Below are 21,257 nucleotides of genomic sequence, written 5' to 3' on the forward strand. Positions count from 1 at the left end.
TGTTTTCGTCTTCGTTTTCGTTTTCGTTTATGAGTGGTAAATCGTTGTTCGGTTAACTAGAGGTGAATGATATATCATTGTTCGACAAACTACAATCGAACAAATTACATATGTTCAACAGACTACAATCGAACAAATTACATCTGTTCAACATACTACAATCGAACAACTTACATATGTCCAACAGACTACAATCGAACAAGTGAAATTTGTTCGGATCACTACGGTCGAACTTTTTCATTTAATTCAACTCTGTACTGCCGAACAGTTATAAATTTTTTTTTATTTTCCAGAACTGTGTTGAGTAACACCACTGACGACGTCTTGATGAGTGTTTTCAACAATGATGTTCACCGGTGTAAATAGAGAACGAAAGGGGATATGAATATCGTGGGTGTGGGGTGTGTGGCTGTGTGGGGACAAAGTTGGAACTTTGTGTATATATTGTTGTGGGTGGATGTGTGAGTAAGAGTAAATATATAAATTTGTGGTGTGTGATGAGAAAAATATTTAATTTTATAAATTATTTTTGATGTGTCTTTAGAAGTGGTTTGTCTTGAGCGAGAGAGTGGTGTGTAAATAGAGCCTCCCAACATAATACTTCATCTGCCCACTTTCTCTACCAATCACAATATTATAAAATATTACGTGTCTATATTTCGGAATTACTGAATAATTACCAATAAAATTTTCCTATAAACAGATATCCAAGTTGGTGAGGATTTTTTTAAAAAATTTTTTAGGGGGAGGATTTTAGTTATTATCGGTAAAAATCTTGTTTTATTTATTTATTTTTCTACTAGTTTTATTATTTGTAATTTTTCCCAAAAAAATCTCTCCCCTGCTTGATAAGTTGCTGCGAACTTATCGGCAATTCCCCTCTAAGTTGAACCTTCTAAGACACTCTCTCTCCCTCACGCCTCTCTCTCTCTCTCTCCAATAAAGTAAAGGAACAAGAAGGAAGGAAAAGAAGAAGTTGAATTCTGAATTTAGAAAGTTAGAAGAAATTGTGTGAGGGCGTGATCTATCCTCAGCTGCTCTCTGTTGTAGTAGGTGTTGTTGTCGTCAGCTTTTCTTAAATTCTTACTCTGAGAGGAATTCACCAGTTCGATTCGATGTTCAGCTTTCTGTACTAGGGTTGGTTTTAATTTGATTTGATTTTATTTCAATTGAATTTGACTATTGAGCACTGTTACTTTTGACTGTCTCTCATCTCAAATGCAAGAGACGACATGGTACATACATGTATGTTGCCTTGGTTTCCATCTTCTCCAGTTGAAATGATCTCTGTATTTACTCCTTCAATTTTGCTGAATTCAAATGGGTTTCGGTAGAATCTTCAGAATTCTCTTTCTTCCTCTTGGGTTTGTTTAGTTTCTCTTATTGGGCGCCCCTGCTGCTCTGTAGCTTCTGTTTTGCCAATTTTTGTTTGGATTCTTGATTTTTGGTAGATTCAATCCAAATTTAGAAATTCATATGGCTTCTTCTTGTGATAATTCAAACTCAGTTTTATGATCCTTGATTCACAAGCTAAAACGATTTGAAGCTCTTTAATATATATATATATATATATATGTATATGTATATGTCTACGTACGTATGTATGTATACTTTCTCATGCACATACATACAATAGTTAAAGCTTTTGATCCGTTGGTGTCTTCCATTTCTTTATTTGGAAATTCCTTTTTCTAGTTGGAAATATGAAAAGAAGGCATTCAGAAATAATGAAATTAAGAAAAGTCAGAAAAATGACACAACACCTGTCACTAGTCATGCCATTCTTGTGAAGTTCTGTTACTTTTGTTTATTTCTGTATATATACCTCTTGGCCTCACTTGCAGTTATAAATTCTTTATGCAGAAATTACTAAAAGTTCCGACCCATCATTTGATCTTCTTCTGATAAAAAAGGCAAGGTAATAAAGTCTATCTTTTAACGTATATATTACTTCCTATACTACATATGGGGAGAGAGAGAGAGAGAGAGAGAGAGAGAGAGAGAGAGAGAGAGAGAGAGAGAGAGAGAGAGAGAGACAGAGTTTTGGTGACAATCACTCTGCCACTGCCCGTGAGTAGCCCACTACTTTGTTGGTTGGTCATTTATTACTTCCTCTTTGTGACCTTTTTATTGCTATTTTTCTATATTTCTTGTGAACGTTGTCCACATCCTTTGAACTTCGATTTTTGAGTTCTAAGTTTTTCTTCTTTTCCCCATATATTAGAATAAGTGTGTGTACTCTGTTCTCTAATCAACATTGATTCTTGTAAGAGAGGTCATTTGTTTCCCATTCCTTTTTTCTGATTCTCTTGTTCAGTGTCATGTATTCAATTCCCTGACTCTATATAATTTGGGTTGGCAGATTCAGCAAATCTTTGGACATGGGATGCCTGGTATCGACCCCAAAGGACTCCGGAGGAAACAGAAGGCGGCCAGCAAACATTGGGGAAGTTTCTGTTTTTGTTCCTGGCTTACGGATTCCTACACCTGTGGACTTCTCTCAGTCACTTGGTGATCAATTACCTAGAACTTTAGTTGAACGCCTTTCTGCTCTTAGAACCCGAATAGTTGTAATGGCAGGCCAAGAAGCTCCAACAATTACAAGAACAAGGAGAAAAACTACTACTCAACACGGTTAGTCATATAGTAGCCTGATGTCTTCTGGAATTGTTTGTAATCGGAAATAGTAATGCATCAGTTATTGTCTCTCAGGAGGTTCAACTTTGGCGGATCTTCAGCAGGCTCTTCAAGATTATTTGCCTGTTCTTCTTGGATTAGTTAAAGATGGTAAAACACGAACCGTGCTGATCCCATTAGAACATTTTCTATGTTTACGAGTAGTCCTGATTGTTACTTGTCTCTATTTTGCAGGAAGCTTATTACAACACATGGTACAGTTTGTTTGGATTAATCAGGAGGATGATGCAGAGGTGAGAATAGAATCTGATTGTTTCTTCTATCTATATTATTTTTTATTTGACACGATATTTTTTCTATTCAGATGAAGGCTTGTTTAATCTGAATTAACAATCTTTCAGGAAACAGCAATGTCTAATGCTTGGTATGAGGTTTTATCAGTTCTGCACTTGATGGCAGTGCTATCATTATCACAAGCTAACTTGCTGCTTCTTCCAAGAACATCTGCTGATGGTTATCAACCAAAAGTTTCAGAAGGTGCTCTTAAGTGTTATTAGTGTGCCCATTCCAGATTTCTTTGTACCGCAACAAATAAGGATATATTGTTTGTAGTTTGACAAAATAGCTCTTTATGGTGACAAAATTTCAGATGTGCTGAGTGATTCATCATTACAAAATATTGTAGTTGTGGCCTATTAATATTGCTAAAAATCCTTATACTTCAGTGTAAGGAGCTAAGAATATTGCAGTCATGCCCAATTACTGTTTTGATTTTTGCCATTATGCTGACTTGGCTTTTCTTGTTACGGATGGTTCTTCTGTAAGTGTGTTGTTTTCTATTCTTTGATGTGGCAGAGAGCAGGCGGGCTTCAATTGACATATTATTAAAGGCAGCTGGATACCTTGATTGTTCTGTCAAACAAGTACTCCCGCTGTTGCCTGTTGAACTCAGGTCTACATATGAAAAGACTTGCTTACTCACTAGCGTACGATTTTAATAATTTTCATACACTGCAAGGTTACTCATTTGACTCTTGTTCTGATTTTAGGAGAGATCTACCAGTTGACCTAGCTGAAGGAGTTCTACGAGCACTTTGCCTTCAAGCATTAGGGCAGGTACTTGGTGTCTTGGTGGTTTTAGTTAAACTGTTAAGTTGTTTAGGTTTCATACCAACAGATGAGCATGCCCATGGACACAATCCAATATACTTACTTGTAAATAATCTGTTTACACTACTACGTTTCTAACCATGCTCTAGGTTTGACTATCATTCAACTGATTCCACAAATGATCTGTCTTTCTTTTGGCAGTAATCAAGTTGCAACAGGCAATCATGAGGAATTTTATTTCACAGATTTATGATACAAATACTAATGTGCCAGTTTATCACAGAGATGATTAAATTAAGAAGTTAAATAAAATTGACACAATAGCTGTAAAGAGGATAAAAAGTTTTGAATTGTTTTATTTGCTTTATCAACATGTAAAATGACATTTTTCAAATTCTACTCACATGACAGTCATAATTTGAATGAATGTACTTAGCCTGTCAATGTAAATGAACTGGAATCTAGAACTTCAATCTGATTTTGTACACTTCATTGTTTGCACTTAAATTTTTTTTTTTCAAAGGCTGAAATTTGTTAGGCCATAATTAAATTGTGAATTCCTAGTTTCATAATTAGCTGCTTTCTGAAGGGTATGAAGGATTACCAATACCCATGGTTTGTTCAATTTGTGGGTATCATGTTTAATCTTGAGCTTATATAGTTTGCTTTCGATTTTAAATAAAGCTGGAGGTCAGCACCAAGTTGACCCAAGATAGCACTTATTGGTTGGTGGTCTTAAATGGACAAAAATTCAAGAATAAAAGAATAGCAACATGAAAAAACAAAATAGAAAATAATAGCTGAAACAATGAAATAGGCAACAAAATGATTCAGAACAAAATCTGATCTTAAAGTTTATTACATATAATATTGTATGATCTATCATACTAAATAAATAGTTGTAGAAAGTTGTCCTATGGATTGATTCAAAACTTGTCTTAAGGGGAATTGATACTCAATTCCTTGAGGGGTTTAAAAATAAAAGGGTCTCTGTAGGTGTATGCCTCATGAGCCAAAGCATAGTCAAAATTGTATTGTTGGGGTAGCTTGGGATTGTGTATCTTATGTGTTTAACTTTTTGAACGATTAAAGTTTTGTTGGTTCTAAATCATTTCTCTTTTGTTGTCAGGTTGTAGATAGTAAGAATAATATTACCATAGAGTATCAGAAAACCATACATAGTTAATACGTATATAAACGGCCTGTTTGATAGGGCTTATAAGCTGTTTATTTCAGCTTTTAGCTTAATTTAAGCTAAAATATTATGTTTGGTGTAGCTTAAGTTAGCTAGCTTATACCTTAAATCATGCTATTTTTCAGCTTATCTCAAAAGCTGGTTAGGGGGTGTTTTAGATTTCGACTTAAGCGTGCAGCTGGTGTTGGGTGTGTGTGTGGGGGGGGGCTAAAATTACTTAAATGCTCTCGTTAATACTCAACTATTACCAAAAACCCAACTATATAAATCCCATTTCACAAAACACTGTTCATTGCTCACTTGAGAGAGAGAGAGAGACAGAGGCAATTTCCAGCAGAGATTTCTGACGAGAGTGATTTCCAGCGGAGGCAAATCAGAGTTCTCTCTCTTCGATATCTCTTCTCTCTCTTTTCGCGATCTCTCTCTCTTGATCTGAAAATCTCTCTCCTTCACCACCGCCATCGCGATTTGAAACCCTAACCAGAGCATTGCGATCTGGTCGGAGAACCAGAGCTCTCAACAAACCAGAGCTATCTCTCTCTCTCTTCGCGATCTGGTCGGACAACCAGGCTAGGGTTTTGGTCGCGATCTGGTCAAACCAGAGCGCTCTCTCTCTCTCTCTCTCTCTTCTCTCTTCTCTCCTCTCTTCATGATCTCTCTCTCTCTCTCTCTCTCTCTCTCTCTCTCTCGCGTGCGCGCGCGCATCTCTAGTGTTGTTTCAACGGCGACAGCGAGCCATCTCCGGCTTGTACCCAACATTAATATAAAAAAATATATATAAAATAACAATTTTTATATTAAATCACACTAAAATAATTTTTATATTAAAAATACCAAATAATATATAATGAAATATATATAAAATAACAATTTTTATATTAAATAACAAATAATATGTAAAAAAATCACAACATTAATATAAATTAGAACATGAATATTAATTGGTATTAATTTTAATAAATTAATAAATTAAACAAAATTAACAAAGAAAGAAGAGAAGAAAAAAAAAGAAGAGAAAAAAAAATAAGGAGAAAAAGAAAAGATTGATATAAATTTATTTCACAATTAATATTGATATAAATTGCATAATTTATTTCAATTAATATTGATATAAATTTATTTCAATTAAATAACTTCTATTAAAAGAATTTTATATTTATATAAAATTCTTTGGTATTGTAATAAAAAAAAATTTGTTGCTAATTGATATTAATGAAAAAAAATGAAATAAATTTTATTAAATGAAATAAAAAAAATGAAATAACAATTGTTGTAATGAATTATATAAATTTTTATATTAATTGATACTAATTATATTAACTTTCATTAATGAAATAATTTTTTTTTAAAATTAAAATTGAAGAAAATGAAAAAATAACAACTTTTATGTTCATAAGGGCGAAAATGACAATTACACAAAGCAAAAAACTATTTTACAGCTTATTTACTAAACACTATTCTGTTGCTTAAATCTATAATCCTACAGCTACACCAAACAGGTTACCAGCTTATGTTCACATCACAACTATAAGGTATAATCCGTTAAGGTATAATCTATAATCACTTTCCCACAGCTCTACCAAACGGGGCCAAAATATTGAGCTCTGTATTTTATTTGATAAAAAAGTGTATTCAACTATTCAGGTCATATCACTGAAAGCTAGCAAACCTTTTGATTTCTTATCCCAAGGAATCATATTTTCATTGCCACTTTATTCTATTTACGAAACAATAAAATTAAAGGTAAAGAACAATAAAGTTCCAGTATTGCCTGTCATTATATGGATTGGTGATATATATTAAAATATGGTAAGCGAAGGTTCATATTTATAACAAGTCGCATTCAATAACCTTTTAAGTTCTAATTGATTTGTATGTTGTAATATATATTGGTATTGAATCTTGCTGATATGGAAGTGAATTTGGAATTTGATATCGGTTGAAACTCTTATGAAGTAGGGTTGATTACAACAAAACAAGATTTTTGGATGGTTAAACTCTCGAATGTTAGTTATTTTATTATTTTATTTTTTTGTCTCTGCAATTTTCTTCTATGACTACTACTCGTTTTAGTACTCGCAAATGCTTTTCACAAATTCATGCAAGTTATTCTTCGGAAAAGCTTCTTACGGCCAGTAAAACCTCATATTCTTACTTAAATTATCTACAAAATGTTACATATCTCATTTATTTTCACAAACTCTAAAATGATGAGCAGCATTATTGGGAACATATCAGACATATCCTTACCAGTTTCTCACTGATGATTTATATGCAATCGACTCCCTGTTGTTGGTTTAGTGGGTCGTATTATTAAGTCAACTGGTTCAAGTTGAATGGAGTACTTGCATTGTTAAATTTATTCTGGAAACTGACTTTACATGGGAACTACACTGTTTTATCATTTTTTAATATGTTTTTTCAATGGCTGTTTTAGGTTGTTGATATCCAGCTTGGATTAGCAATTGATAGTACCAAGGCAACGCTTGCAGTGAAGCGAAGAATAGCGTGTGAGATGGTAAAGTACTGGCAGCAGGTATTACTGCATTACCTTTCACTGTTGTTTCTAAGCTCTTACTTACAGATATAAGTCATTGGGGTTGTGATTATCAATTTAACATGCCTTTTTTGTGGCTCCCAGCTGTCTTGCATTGTGGGAATAATATGATTGTTCTTTCTTTCTTTCTTTTTTTCTTTTTTGGGATCAATTATCAATAGGGTAGTTATTATTGTACTACTAATTATATGAATATATATATTTTTTGAAGAGTGAAATAAATATTATTTATGAGGCACAAAGGAACAAAAGTGACACAATATACACCTCTTGCCATATCAAAGTGCTCTATAATGATAATGCTTTTAGAGATCAAGATTTGATTTATTTTTCATCGATAATGAAGGAGGCCAAAAGTTCAAAAATTGCTAAAGAGAAGGGGAGACTTTTCCAAGACCGAACTAATACAAAACGATGGAAATTACTATTGAACCTATACAAAAGAACCTCCACTCCCTTAAATGATTTACTGTTCTGGTCTCCGCAAATGAGTCCATTAGGCACAAAGGAGCCAAAAGCCAAGTTTGTTGTCTTTCTTCCACACTCTACCTCCTCTCCAACTATATATCGCATCCTCGACCTTGGACCACCCAATGCAACCTAAACAAAGGGAGGATCAACACCCAAGACTCTCTAGCCATTGAGCAATAAAAAAGAAGATGACCAATAAACAATCATCTAGGGAAGAGCTTATCAATAGTGAGAATCTTTCCATGTGTCTCATACCATCCATAAAAAGCAACTAGGAGGGGGCCTTAAGAGACTTCAAGGAAAAAATCCTCTTGGTATCCCACCAAGTGACCACAGAAAGATTTCAGCTCACAATGGTCTAACCTTGATAATTTCCATCTAATCTTGTTACCCCTCTCCGAATACATCTTGCTAGATGCATGATTAAGCACCTCAAGAAGCTCACCAGCTCATCTGTAACCCAATCATGTAAATATATTCTCAAAGAAATATCCTAAAATAGGTTATCTTATCTCCAAATCTTTTCCTTTTAAAAAATGTGTTCTTTTAATAGATTTCTCCAAATGGATTGGTTAAACCATTGTCCATTTGAAACTGTTGTGGGTCTGCTGAACAGTCCCAACTCGATTTCTAATATTTTTTTTGATAACTTGGTATCTAGCCCATTGGACCGACTATTCCTGGGGACCAATCCCACCGTCCACTTGCGGGGGCCCCAACTAATTCCAATTTCTAATTTGAAAGATATCAAACCCTCCCTTTAGCTTTTCTGAATTGGTAACTAGTCAGTTTATGAGTTAGTTTTTGTCCTACTTTACAATACACTGCACAGTTTTCACGATTTTTATTGTGCCCTGTGAGTTCTATCCTTTATTATAGGGACCTATGTTTCAAAATTCTGGTTCTACACCTGAAATTGGTCACCTGTCCAGAATAATCTCCAAAATCTCTTCCTTTTAAAAAATGTGTTCTTTTAATAGATTTCTCCAATTGGATTGGTTAAACCATGGTCCATTTGAAACGATTGCAGGTTTGCTGGGCTGTCCCAATTCAATTTCTAATATGAAGGTTTCCACTCTCTCATCACCTATAAATGAATCTACCCTTCTGGGTTTTTGTGTGTGCTTTGATGTATAATTCCACCTGACTGCATTCACACTAAAAAACCATTTGATTATCCTCTTTCAAGCCTCATTTTTTGGATATAGTGGTTTACGTAATGCTCTCTCTTGATATCAAATCCAACTAGTTTCGGATTGTCTCTTTTTACTTCTATGCCATACTCTTGCTCTCTTGATTTTTTCACAGTTATCCCTTTCCGTTCTTCTATCTTAGAACTAAATTGATTGACTCAACCCAAAAAAATTCATTTTCATTTGACCACTATGATCTTCCTTGACTTGACCCCTTTGAGAAACCATTTCTTTTCAATGGAACCTTTGAGACCTATTTGCTTCCTTTAAGGCTTATTCAACCCGAGAAACCGCAACCTCCGTGTTCATCAATTAGAATAAGGTGAAGAGCCGGATAGGGTTCTCACCTCCTAGGAGTTGTCTAGTGGAAAGGACTCTCTTAATGGAGTAAAATAACTTGGGATCGTCGATCTCTTCCTTAAAGATTGAGATGAGTCGATTTCGGTCAATGGTGTGAAAACAGTTCCTGATTTAGGAAGGTTTAGATTTTGGAATCCACTTTGGTCGGATCAGGATATCAGTTCATTTCATGCTCTTCAAAACAGATAGTGAAAGCAATTAGTCAACTCTAACAACTAGCATACATCCTGCCCCTTTAAGCTATGACGTAAGCCTGTTTTTATCATATTTTGTTATGCTTCCAGTTCCGTTATACTTATCTATCTCCTTTTTCTTTTCTTTTTTTTTTTGGATAAAGAACCACACTTTATTAAAAGGCATCAAGATGATGCAAAGAATACAACAATGGAAGCCATAGAGGCTCAACGGACTAACAAATCAAATCCTTCACAAAATCTACAAAAGCTAAAACATCAGGATCAATTGAACTTGTCACCCAACTATGTAAAACTGTAAGAAGCTATCCCAAGGGACTGAATGGGACACCTCTTGAAAAACACGCCTATTCCGTTCCAACCAAACCAACCATAGAATACAATGATAATTAAGCATCCACGCCTTCTGACGGCTCCTTCCAACTTGACCCCCCACCCAGTTTTGCATGACTGCCTTAACCGAATTCGGTTACACCCAAGTCAATCCAAAAGTCGCAACAACTAGTACCCAAAGTCGAGAAGTAACCAGACAATGAACGAACAAATGATTCACCGACTCCGCATCACCACAACACAAGCAACACCAATTAACCGATATGTGGCCCCGACGAATTAAATTATCCATAGTCAAGATATGCCCCAACATGGCCATCCACACAAAAAAGGCCACCTTAGATGGCGTACCCGAGACCCAGACACACTTCCAAGGAAAGCAACCGCCTCCTCGTGAGCAAGCACACCATAATAAGAAGATACAGAAAACGTCCCCAGGACATTCCCATACTAAGGGTTGGTTTGAGATGTTCTAAAAAAGTGCACTTTTTGACTTATTGGCTTATATGGGTTGGGTTTGGGTTGGGTTTGATGTGATGTGTTAGAGAGGTGATGTGATTTAAATAAGATGATGTGATTTAAATAGGATAGTGACTTTTTGACTTTTTGTATTATTTAGTTTATGCCAAACCAACCCTAAAGAATCCTGCCCAACCTCCCCTACTCGTAACTCATATAAACAACCCAATAGCTCCACCAACTAATCTTGCTCCCAATCCTGTACATTACGGTGCAGGCGCACATTCCAAACAGTCGAAACCCCTTGGCCAGACCGCACAACACCCACATCACCTCAGTGTCATTGGCAATACCAAAAATCAAGGGGAACCGCAATTCTAAAGTGAGGTCATGACACCACCTATCATGCCAAAACCGAACTCTATCTCACACCCCTATCTTTAGCTTCACTCTCTTCCAAAACTTTTCCCACCCCAGCCAAATCCCTTTCCATAGACCATGACCATGAGATTGCCCCACCCGCCCTGAACACCACCCTCCCCTCTCTACACCAAACTTCGCTACCACCACCCTTCTCCAGAGACGATCCCGCTCCTCCACAAAACGCCATAACCACTTCCCTAACAGGGCCACACTGAACAAGACCAACCTTCGAATCCCCAAACCCCCATTCACCTTGGGATGACAAATTCGATCCCAAGCCACCAAGTGATAATGAAAACCCTCCCCCCCACTACCCCACAAGAAATCCCTTTGCAATTTCTCAATCCGCTTTGCCACTGCCACCAGAATCACATGGACGGACATAAAGTAAGGCAGAATGTTGGATAGAACACTCTTAATCAACATTAGTCTACCTCCTTTCGATAAATACTGCCGTTTCTATCTTGCTGACCGCCGCTGCACACGTTATCTATCTCTTGCTTCATAGATAACCCACTGTGTCTTGTTCCCATCCAACTCACCAGGAGATTGAAGAGCGGTTTGCGCATGGCGCCCCACAATTTTGTCTTTCTTAAGTATGGATGCTCATATTGTGTTACTGTCAATGATCTGATGATTTATAAGGTTTTGGCTTTTTGGGATCTTTAACTGGTAGGAAAATGGGCAAGTGAAGGCTATAGCTAATTGTAGAAACCAAAACTCTCCATAAATTTCGGATTGTACATAATTCTATTATTTCTTTTCATGGGATGATATCATGCGTTTGTCACACAAACCGACTATTGAATAGCTGGCTTGTGACCAATCCCATCTGTGGGTTGGTCAAAGAGTGCAGTTCTGGAAACATTGGTTGGGACAAAGGGAATAATGATTTTATTTGTTCTGGCATCATTAATTTGTCAAAAAAAATTTCTCTAACAACAAGTTATTAACCTGTTTTTGTCTGTCATACACGTACATGCTATTGATTATCCATCATGGACCTTGTGCATTAATCATACTGTTTTTATGTTGTCTGTTGACAAATATAGAGATGCACCTAAAACATGTGTTGCTTTGTCTTTGCTTCTCATGTTGTAGGCTCAAGATAACATAATGAACCTTCCACTATCAAATGGTTGGGGAGAAAAGCATCGGCTCTTTGTTAAGTGGAAATACATCGAAGCAAAGGTATCTTTTGATTGTTTTGTTGCTTTCTTTGTTGTTTATTCTTTTTATCATTCAGTTTCAGTTATTAGTCTAGTTTCTTTGTTTATGTATGTTGAAGCTGTATGTAGACTCTAGGCATGTAAATTTAGCTGCCTGGCCTGGCTTGTCCCAATTGGGCTTGAGCCAAGTCCGTCATGTTGGGAGTGTTACACGGTATTAGGTGTTGGGAGTGTTACACGGTATTAGGTAGAGCTCAACCCCAAAAGCTATTTGTTGATGTGAGGGCGCCCTTACGCTTATATGCTTAACATCACTTTAGTACTCAGATGTGGGACTTCGCTTCACACCCTCCCTCACGTGCAGGTCAGAGACATGCACCTTACCCATCCTTGAGTACTTTGGCTCTGATATCATGTTACATGGTATTGGGTAGAATTCAATTCCAAAAACTAGCTATTGAGGTGAGAGTGCCCTCACGCTTATATGCGTAACATTACTTTAGTATTCAGGCAATGTGGGATTTCGCTCCACAGGGAGAAACCACTATATTTTCCCTCTATGTGAATAGAGAACGAGCAAATATACCAATAACAACAAGGTGCTGAAATTCAAAGCAAATAAAAGTAAGCACAAGACACCAAATTTACATGGTTTGGCAATGGGCCTACATACTACATTGGTCAAACTCCAAATCAATCTTCCACTATGAAATGATGGGATTAAGAAATATAAATATATTATTGGCTCACAAACAACAACCATTTCATCACTCAAGAAGTGAAACACAAGAAAATCAACAAAGAACAAGTATAGGTCTCATCAATGGATAACCCAAACTATCAATGCATTAAGTCTTTTGACAAATCATAATTGATCAAAATGTAGCTCGGTCGTGAACGTCATACTAAAACTTCAATCAAAACGGAACTTAAGTTGATTATGGAGGAAAAACAAGAAAATAGAGAGAATAGGCACATGTTGAGAAAAAGGAGAGAACTAAAATTACTGTTCTCTGCCTTAATCCCTTGTATTTATACCAGTTGGCAAAATTAGTAAAATGCCCTCTTGACTAATACAAGGAGGAATGGTAAGCAAGTTAAAGCATAGTCGACCCACCCTCCCTCCCTCAAGCTGGAACAAAGATATTTTGAATACCTAGTTTGTCAGGAACTGGGTAAAACAGAATAGTAGATAGTAGATACTCTTTTAGTTGAGATGTTTGCTAGTTGATCTCCAGTTCTCTCAAAGGGAGTACAAATCACACCAGCATTAGTTGTTGCAGATTGACACACAGTAGCATAGGGAATGGGTAAACAAAAGGCCACCAGCATTCTTTGGAATTGGAGCACCTTTATAACAGAACATGGTCTCTTCTGTTCATTTTGTTTTTTAGTATTTAGAATTTCCATCAATTCCTAATTATATATTTTTTGCTATTCTTGTTTAGAGTGATGCATAGTTTTTATACTTTTGTCCCCAGGCTGCAGCATATTATTATCACGGTTTGATCCTTGATGAGGGAAACACAGAGAAATCCCATGGGATGGCTGTAGCTGCTTTGCAAGCGGCAGATGAGTATCTCAAAGAGAGTAAGAAGGCATCTGAAGCTTTCAACACAGTTCCTCCTCTTTCACGGTAATCTGCTGAAATCCCTATTTTCTTTGCTACCGGGAATTAATTTTATTTATCAGTTATCTTTTTTCCCCCTCATGATTGAAGACTATTTGAAAAGTGCTGGATGAGAAATCTATAGGACTAGGGTTAATTTAAGAGGTTGTTTGCCCCCCTCACTTCAGACAAACTGTGTCAGGCAACATAGTATGGAGACAGACAAAATAGAACATGTAACACCTTTCCCTTTACTATATTTGTTGTAACTTTACATATGTTATCTGTTGAAATTTCTGTTGGCAAAACCAATGGGTCAATTTTCTATTGTGGTTTTCACTCAACGTGTGGGATTTGTTTTTTGAAGCACGGTATGTTATGATTTGCTGGGGTCAGCTTGAGTGTCATCTTCAATTTCAATTATGCTCTTAACTTTCAAATAACTACAACATTTTATATGTGAAATGTTGGGGCGCAAGCTAGGGACATAACTATATGAATGAGACTTCATCCTTACTTCAAGCGATACCTCAAATTCCTAAAATGTTCCACTAGTCCCAAGCTTGGTAAATAACTCTGGGAAATCAAAACTTTCTTCCGGCCTTGTTGTGATAGGGGGGAGTGGTAAAAAAAAAGTAAATAAAGACCGTCGCCAAAAGCAAGGGATTCCCGGGGCCTGAACGAGAGAGGCAGTTTTATTTCCAAAAAATGTTTGTTGGACTTGGGTTGTGATATGGATATGTGGATCTTGTTTTGGGTCAAGTTATTAAATGAGTTGTTATATATGGGTTTGCTAGATCTAAAGTACTTTAGAAGTCAAGAAAGTCAAAGGTTTCCTATTTTGAAGTTCTAGTCATGGTTGGAGTAAGTTGGACTCTATACCCTATATACCTGTATAATCTTTCTATGCAATAAGAATTGAGTTTTGGAGAATTATTTAGTGTGTTATGTATATGGTTTTCTTAGCTCTTGTGAGAGTAAGCCCCTTAGAGCGCATCTTCTTCTTCTTCAAGTAATTTCCAACATATTCTCTGACCAGATCTTAGAAGCCACTATTTTCAACCGTAAAATCATCTTTTAGCTATTAAATTAGTCCCTACATTTGAAACAAGGTTTCAAGTAACGGTTGTGGTATCTGCAATAATGATGGAGGCAGTGACACAAAGTAGGGAAGTAATGGGTGTAGCATAATGGTTGTGGCAATCAGAGCTGTGAAATTATTTTTCCACATGACTTCACATAAACTTACTGATACAAATATTTTTATTTCAAAATTTTTGTGGATTTTGTATATTTTTACATGGTCCAATATATGTGCTAAATTTTGTACTATATTTAAGTAGCTTTGAAAAGGAATTTTCTTAATGATTTCATGTGTCATAAATTCATAATACATCACTTTATTATTATTTATTCTGTTATTAGTGTTGTGTTTCAAACTTCCATGTTACATATGTTAAATAAATAAACAATAAAAATAAAACCATCCATTTATTTGATTAAACAAACTAAAATTATATAATTCATATCTTCAAGTAAACACTACATAAAACTTACAAGTTACAGCTACACAAGGAAAATTATGTTCAATTTTCAAAATTTGAGTAAATACATATATATATATATATATATATAAGCAGAAGCCAAAATGGCCCTTTAGATAACACGCACCCTAGGACATACTTGACCTTCTTCATTTTTTTATGTAAACAAATCATATCTTGATTTCCAAAAGCATTTTTCTTACCCCACCGCATCTCCCTCCCTTCATTGAGCTTTTCCTTGAATGATTGGGGGAAGGATTCCCTTATTTGAATTTGGCGGGCATTCTTTCCAGTCTTACTCAAATAGAAGGTGGGTTTGAGCATAGGCTCAAACATGAGGGTCCTAGCTACGCCACGGGTTCAATACAAATCTGGAAAGCTGCAGGGATGACAAAAAGAGGGTGCTTTCCTGTGTTGCACTGGAAAGAAAAAAAAAAATAAATAAATAAAATGTCCCCAAGAGATAACATCCTGTGCTTTCAAATCACATATTAACTGCCAGTTGTCAAGAGTAGTTAACCCCTTAGAAGGGAGCCAAAAAGAGGGACGGACTAGTGTAGACAACACTGACTTGATGAGTGAGTTGACCACCTTCATGTCCGCTGCCATGAGTGTGGTAGTACTTCCCAATGGAACAAACAACATTAGCTGATTTCAATATCTACAAGAAGAGGATCTTTGTCTCTTTTTTCCCCCTATGTCTACTCCACAGCCATCATAAAGCTCCTCTTTGCTGCTCATTCTGGCTTAGGTACCCTGCCTCCATCCAGCATACATCCTAATTGGAATTTTCTCCATAATGGATCTTTTTTTTGCCTTGATGACATCTTCTGCAGGCATCAAGCAAGGTTCAAATTCACATTTGTATTTTGTGTAAAGATTCCAATCAGGGGACATCTTCATGTTCGAACTTTAGCATCTGCACATATAAACTTTTCAAAAGGCCAGTCAAAAAGTTTTTTGCATAATAAGTTCCATGTATTGGAGTGGAACCCTCTGCTATGAATCTGTCTTTGTATTTCTCCACTGGGCATTTGTGGCTATCTGCTTTATTAGAAATACTTGGATTCAGGCAGATGAACAAGTTTCTAGGTATGATGTTTGAGAAAGCTCTCGTCTTTCCAGTTATGGTTTTCCTTCCTCTTTGGTTCCTTAAATGCATTCTGCAGATTCACAGATACAGTTAGAACAACATCTTGGGTGTTGAAGATGTCAGGAAATCTGATTTGCTTATGAGCCTTACATAAATAAATAAAAAATAAAAAGACATCAAGTATATCCTTTCTATGCACTTAAAACTTTTGGAGCAGTTGGTTGTTAACATAATACTGGAGTATGCAGAACATGCAAGTATATCCTTTCTATTCACTTAAAACTTTTGGAGCAGTTGGTTGTTAACATAATACTGGAGTAAGCAGATCCTGCTTCTGAATCCCAACACCTCCCAGTCCTGGAGTTTCGTGACATGTGAAGGGGTGTGTTCACAATTTAAAATATAACACTTTACTTTACCATCTCCGTCAGCTTTGGCTTTTAAGGCCATTCTTTGTGAACGAGAAATACAGTTGGAAATTGGTGCCTAAATCATGGCCTGATTAATAGCACTGCTAAATTCAGAATTGTTCTTGCCTTCTGGATTTACTAGAATATGTTCACAAGATCCCTTTTTTTCTTAATACAATATTTAGTAATCTTCTTAAATACTAATTCTGATGATGTATACTTTGCTTTTCTTTGATATCAAAAAAATTATACTCCCTTCTTGTAGACCATTGAATCAAGTTAGAGAAAACCATGCAAAGCTCCTGCTTGTTCTACTTTTAGAAGTTTAGGAAACCCCATTTTTTCAGTGGTTTCATTTTCTTTGCGATCTGATATAATCAGATGAACCTAGTTGCAATTTCTTGACTTCTCTGGACTCTAGGATTCGGAGTTCGATTTCAAATCCTACTAGCCTCCCAGCCAATGATCCCACGATTTCCCCTCTATTTCACTAAGGGAGCGTCAAATCCATAGATTCTATCTAGTATTTAAGTTCGGCAAGTGGCACATTGCTCTTTTCTTGCTGTTTGGAAGCAAAGATCAGTAGAGAATTGCTATGTCACTGATTTTTTGTCACCAATTTGTATCACCTCCCACATGGGTACTCATGATTGGTTCTCTTGTTTTGAGATAATTACTAAGTAATTACTGAAAGAAAATGATATCTTGACATGTATTCTGGTGATATAAAACGGTGAAAAAACAAGTGATATATTTAAGTCGCTGTACCGATGTTGTTTTAACTATGTTATGATGGTATATAAAGAGAATTTCATAATCAGTTTTTGGTCAATTTACATTGTAAATCCCTCTCACAGATACCTTGACATGTTGAACGTGCTGTTACTGTATTGTGTCAATTTGCTGTTACTGCTCATTGAACCTCTGTCATTTGACTTAACCTTTTGATCGTTGCAATGCAAAATTTACTTTCTGAAGAAGTAATTGTTCTCATTTACTGTCTACTTACTTCGCCAACAAGGGTGGAGATGGGAATGCTTCACCTTGTACCGTAGATGATATTGCATTATACAAACCTCCTAATTGCCATTTTTGGTGCAGAAATCCCCCTCTTTGGGGAACCATGAAGTATCTCTCTGAGAAGATTCCAAAGGATACATCAAGTAAGGTGCGAATAAACCGGGATCTGTATTCCTATGAGAAGTAAGTCTTTGCTTTTGTGTATTAAGCTTGATATCGGATTGCAATTCCTTCTAGTTTCAGTTACTGATTGTAATGTGGATAATGATTAAATAATCAGTACTATCCCATGGAGAATAGCGTCATGGGTTTCCATCAATGAACTTTTTTTGCGCTCTTATATTTGGTCAATTCACATGGATTCCCAGTCACTGGCACAGATATCTTTTGTGCACTGTACTTTATGACTGGGTTCTCTTCAGTCTTAAGTGGCAATACTGGGCTTCAATTTGTGCAAAATGCAGTAGGAATCTCCATTCAGGCTGCTCTTTTAAATAAAAAGAACACCACCCCCTCCCCCCCAACAAAACAAAAAAAAAAAGTGGTGTAGAATGTCGTAGGAGAAAGAGCGAAGAAACACTCAAGAGGCTACAACCATATAAACACCCGCAATATTATTAAACCAAATTTCAATTTGTAGGCTAATAAGTAATAATCCTAATAAAAATAGGAAATTAAAACCCTAATAATATTTGATTACATAATCAAAATACCCTAACTAATAATTATTTAAATCCTAACTAAGATATTAATAATAATAATCTACTAATTACATTTATTAGACCAAAAACTTTTCAGTCTATGCAATGGACCTGCAGGCTTCACCCTAGGTTTCCAAATCTGATGATGGACCTCTATCCAATTTAGAGTTGTGCCATCACTTGGTCTTTACCATTATTGCTATATTTGGTATATATGCATGGCACTGCAGATGATCTCATGCATAATTAAAATACATTTGAGCAGGATTTGCCTCTTTGCTAGAATTACTTACATCGTAATTGTTGATTACAGAATCATGGAGACAGCTCCTACATTACCTGATTTTGCTTTGGCCCTGAAACCCGATGATTATCAACTTCCCCCAGTGCATGTATCTTGGAATGATGAGAACATAAGTAGTAAGGGGCAAAACAGCTCAAACACGCTCAAGGGTGATAGAACATAAGCCATTTATGGTAGCGTTCTCCTGTCGTATGTGGCCGCCGCCGTACAGGGATGGGATAATTGCAAGCAAGGAATTGGCGACTTGCGACAATGAAAATAATTCTTCAGTTACTGTTTTACCAAAAAGGTCTACATTGCTGTTTTCTTTTTACAGATATCTTTTGGTCCTTTTTCCTTGAGAGGTTCTTGTCTCACATGTAAAAGAGCTTTGTACAAGTCCCTGTTGTGTGTAAACTTACTATTCCAGGAAAAGGAATAATTTTATCCTTCCAATTCTCAACTAATGTGTGCTTTTTTCTTCTTCTTTTTTTTTTTTTTTTTCCTTCTCATTAAATGGAAGCGAGCTCAATTGTCCATTTGTTTGATAGAAAAGCGTTGCACATGTCCTGTTGTGTAAAATTGACTATTTAAATGAAGGCGTGATAATTTTCTTGGTCGGTATTCCTTTTTTCCTGCAAATTATGCTCTTTTCTCTGTCTCTCTCTCTCTCTGATTTTGTGTCTATGTTTGTTTGTGCATGCATGGGCATATGCTGGTTGGCATTTGCCAATGGAGCTTTTAACATTCACATAATTTCTTTGGCCATGGAAAGGATGGCAAGGCCAACATAAGATTGGTGATTTTTATAAGCTTTGCCTTTGAGCCTTGGGAATGAAGATGATGATTGATATTAGTGTTTGAAAGTGATTTATTAGTGACTGCGTATATGCCCACACCACACCATAATAGCATTCTTTTTATCTAATAGTCCAAAATGTACAGAACTAGGAAGTGGTTGGCTCTATCTGATCCTTCTTTCACTTGTGTCTACTTATTTATTTATTTTGTCACCAAAAGCATTCATTTCATTTTGTTGTCAATGGAGAAACTTAGGACCTAATGACATCATACTGAAATATCCCATGTCATATATTAAATGTTTTAAGAAAATGAAATTTTATGGTGTTGGGCTTTTGAAACTGACAGGTTAATTAATAATGTAGGGACAAAAAAACCCTACAATGGATAAATACACTAATGCTGTGTTTGGTTGGAGGATTTGAGGAGGGATTTGGAAAGGAAAATAGAAAATGTAGGTGAAATGTGAATAAAACATGCCTAAATTGCACATAGTTTCACACACCTTTTCCCTTTCTATTTCCAAATCCTTCCTCAAATCCCCCAACCAAACACAGCATAATAATGTATACTTTTTCCAATTCAATAAAGTTGCACCATATAAATTTGAGATTATTTTGATTAAACGTATCTCTTAACTATTGTGACTTAGAGAGAAAAAAATCTCACTTTATTCACCTTCTCATTCTCATTTACAAAATGATTAATTTACTACATATCAAATTAGTGTAGTAAATTTAGGCAAGTTTGTTAACATAAATTTCAGAACATAAACTTTACACTTTGGATCATTTACCATGTGTATTATCAAGAAATCAAGACAAAATGACATACCTGAATCTATTGATGAACGGTTAAACGGAAGCGTAATTATCAATGAACTCTTTGTTATTGATTATGTTATTGCCTTCTAATCCTTTCCCCTTTGGTGCCTTATGTTTTTCCTTGAGAGGATTTAGAAAAAAAATGGCAGTGTTCTTATTTCCACTTGGGAAGGAATAGGAACCATAACCTTTTAAAGGTTGTAATTGGTTTTCAAAACTGAAAGGTTGTGGAAGTTCAAAATGAATGAAAACCAACTTTAACCATTATTGGTTTTAATTTCTATTTATTGGTTTTCAAAACTGAAAGGTTGTGGAAGTTCAAAAGGAATGAAAACCAACTTTAACCAATATGTTTTAATTTCTATTTCTGCCCCTCATAGAAATAGAAATTATACAACTAGTATCTACACATTAGGTCCATAACACATATACCCTTAAGCCTATTAACTAAATTGAATCACTTAAATTGTAGGCTTCTTATAAATGATAACACCACATTTAATTATGTGGTCCTATTGAGACATTATCTAACAATCTCCCACTGGACCACATATGTATCTTGAAAAATGTGCTTAACTTTAGTGAGCTCAGAAATTTGTTATTATAACTTGAGGGTATCCAAACAATCTTGTCTATTAACTATATTAATATAGGATCATAGCGGTCTTCGTTACATCAATCGTAACTCGACCCACCAATGGTCACGTATACTAATACAGCTAAATGACATAGATCAATCATGGATGCGTAGCATGGAAATTACATGTGATGTGATCCATACATGCCTATTTCCAACTGGTCCTACTTAACTTTATTGAGATCAATACTTCACAATACGTAACAGAGCGTAATAAACTGAATATTTCATTTC

The 21,257-nt window shown here is 35.8% G+C and overlaps 1 protein-coding gene across 6 annotated transcripts; it reads left to right on the plus strand.

The window, feature by feature from the left end:
* Positions 1-786: 786 nt before the first annotated feature.
* On the plus strand, positions 787-19,224 carry LOC114316593 (uncharacterized). 6 transcript variants are annotated; one of them, XM_028263277.2, is made up of 13 exons: positions 787-1,137; positions 1,864-1,918; positions 2,363-2,634; positions 2,713-2,787; positions 2,872-2,930; positions 3,039-3,174; positions 3,493-3,589; positions 3,687-3,753; positions 7,380-7,478; positions 12,034-12,123; positions 13,583-13,737; positions 17,859-17,960; positions 18,792-19,224. In XM_028263277.2, exons 3-13 carry the CDS (start codon positions 2,382-2,384, stop codon positions 18,943-18,945), a joined length of 1,287 nt encoding a protein of 428 aa, XP_028119078.2. In that variant the 5' UTR covers positions 787-1,137; positions 1,864-1,918; positions 2,363-2,381; the 3' UTR covers positions 18,946-19,224. The 6 variants fall into 6 exon arrangements, with proteins under 6 accessions (XP_028119078.2, XP_028119081.2, XP_028119085.2 ...); XM_028263280.2 differs by having other exon boundaries at positions 884-1,245; XM_028263284.2 differs by having other exon boundaries at positions 884-1,245; positions 1,864-1,913.
* Positions 19,225-21,257: the final 2,033 nt, after the last annotated feature.

This window comes from Camellia sinensis, unplaced genomic scaffold (genome assembly GCF_055761805.1).
Source record: "Camellia sinensis isolate YWXY unplaced genomic scaffold, ASM5576180v1 Unanchor13, whole genome shotgun sequence".
In the NCBI taxonomy this organism is placed as follows: Eukaryota; Viridiplantae; Streptophyta; class Magnoliopsida; order Ericales; family Theaceae; genus Camellia; species Camellia sinensis.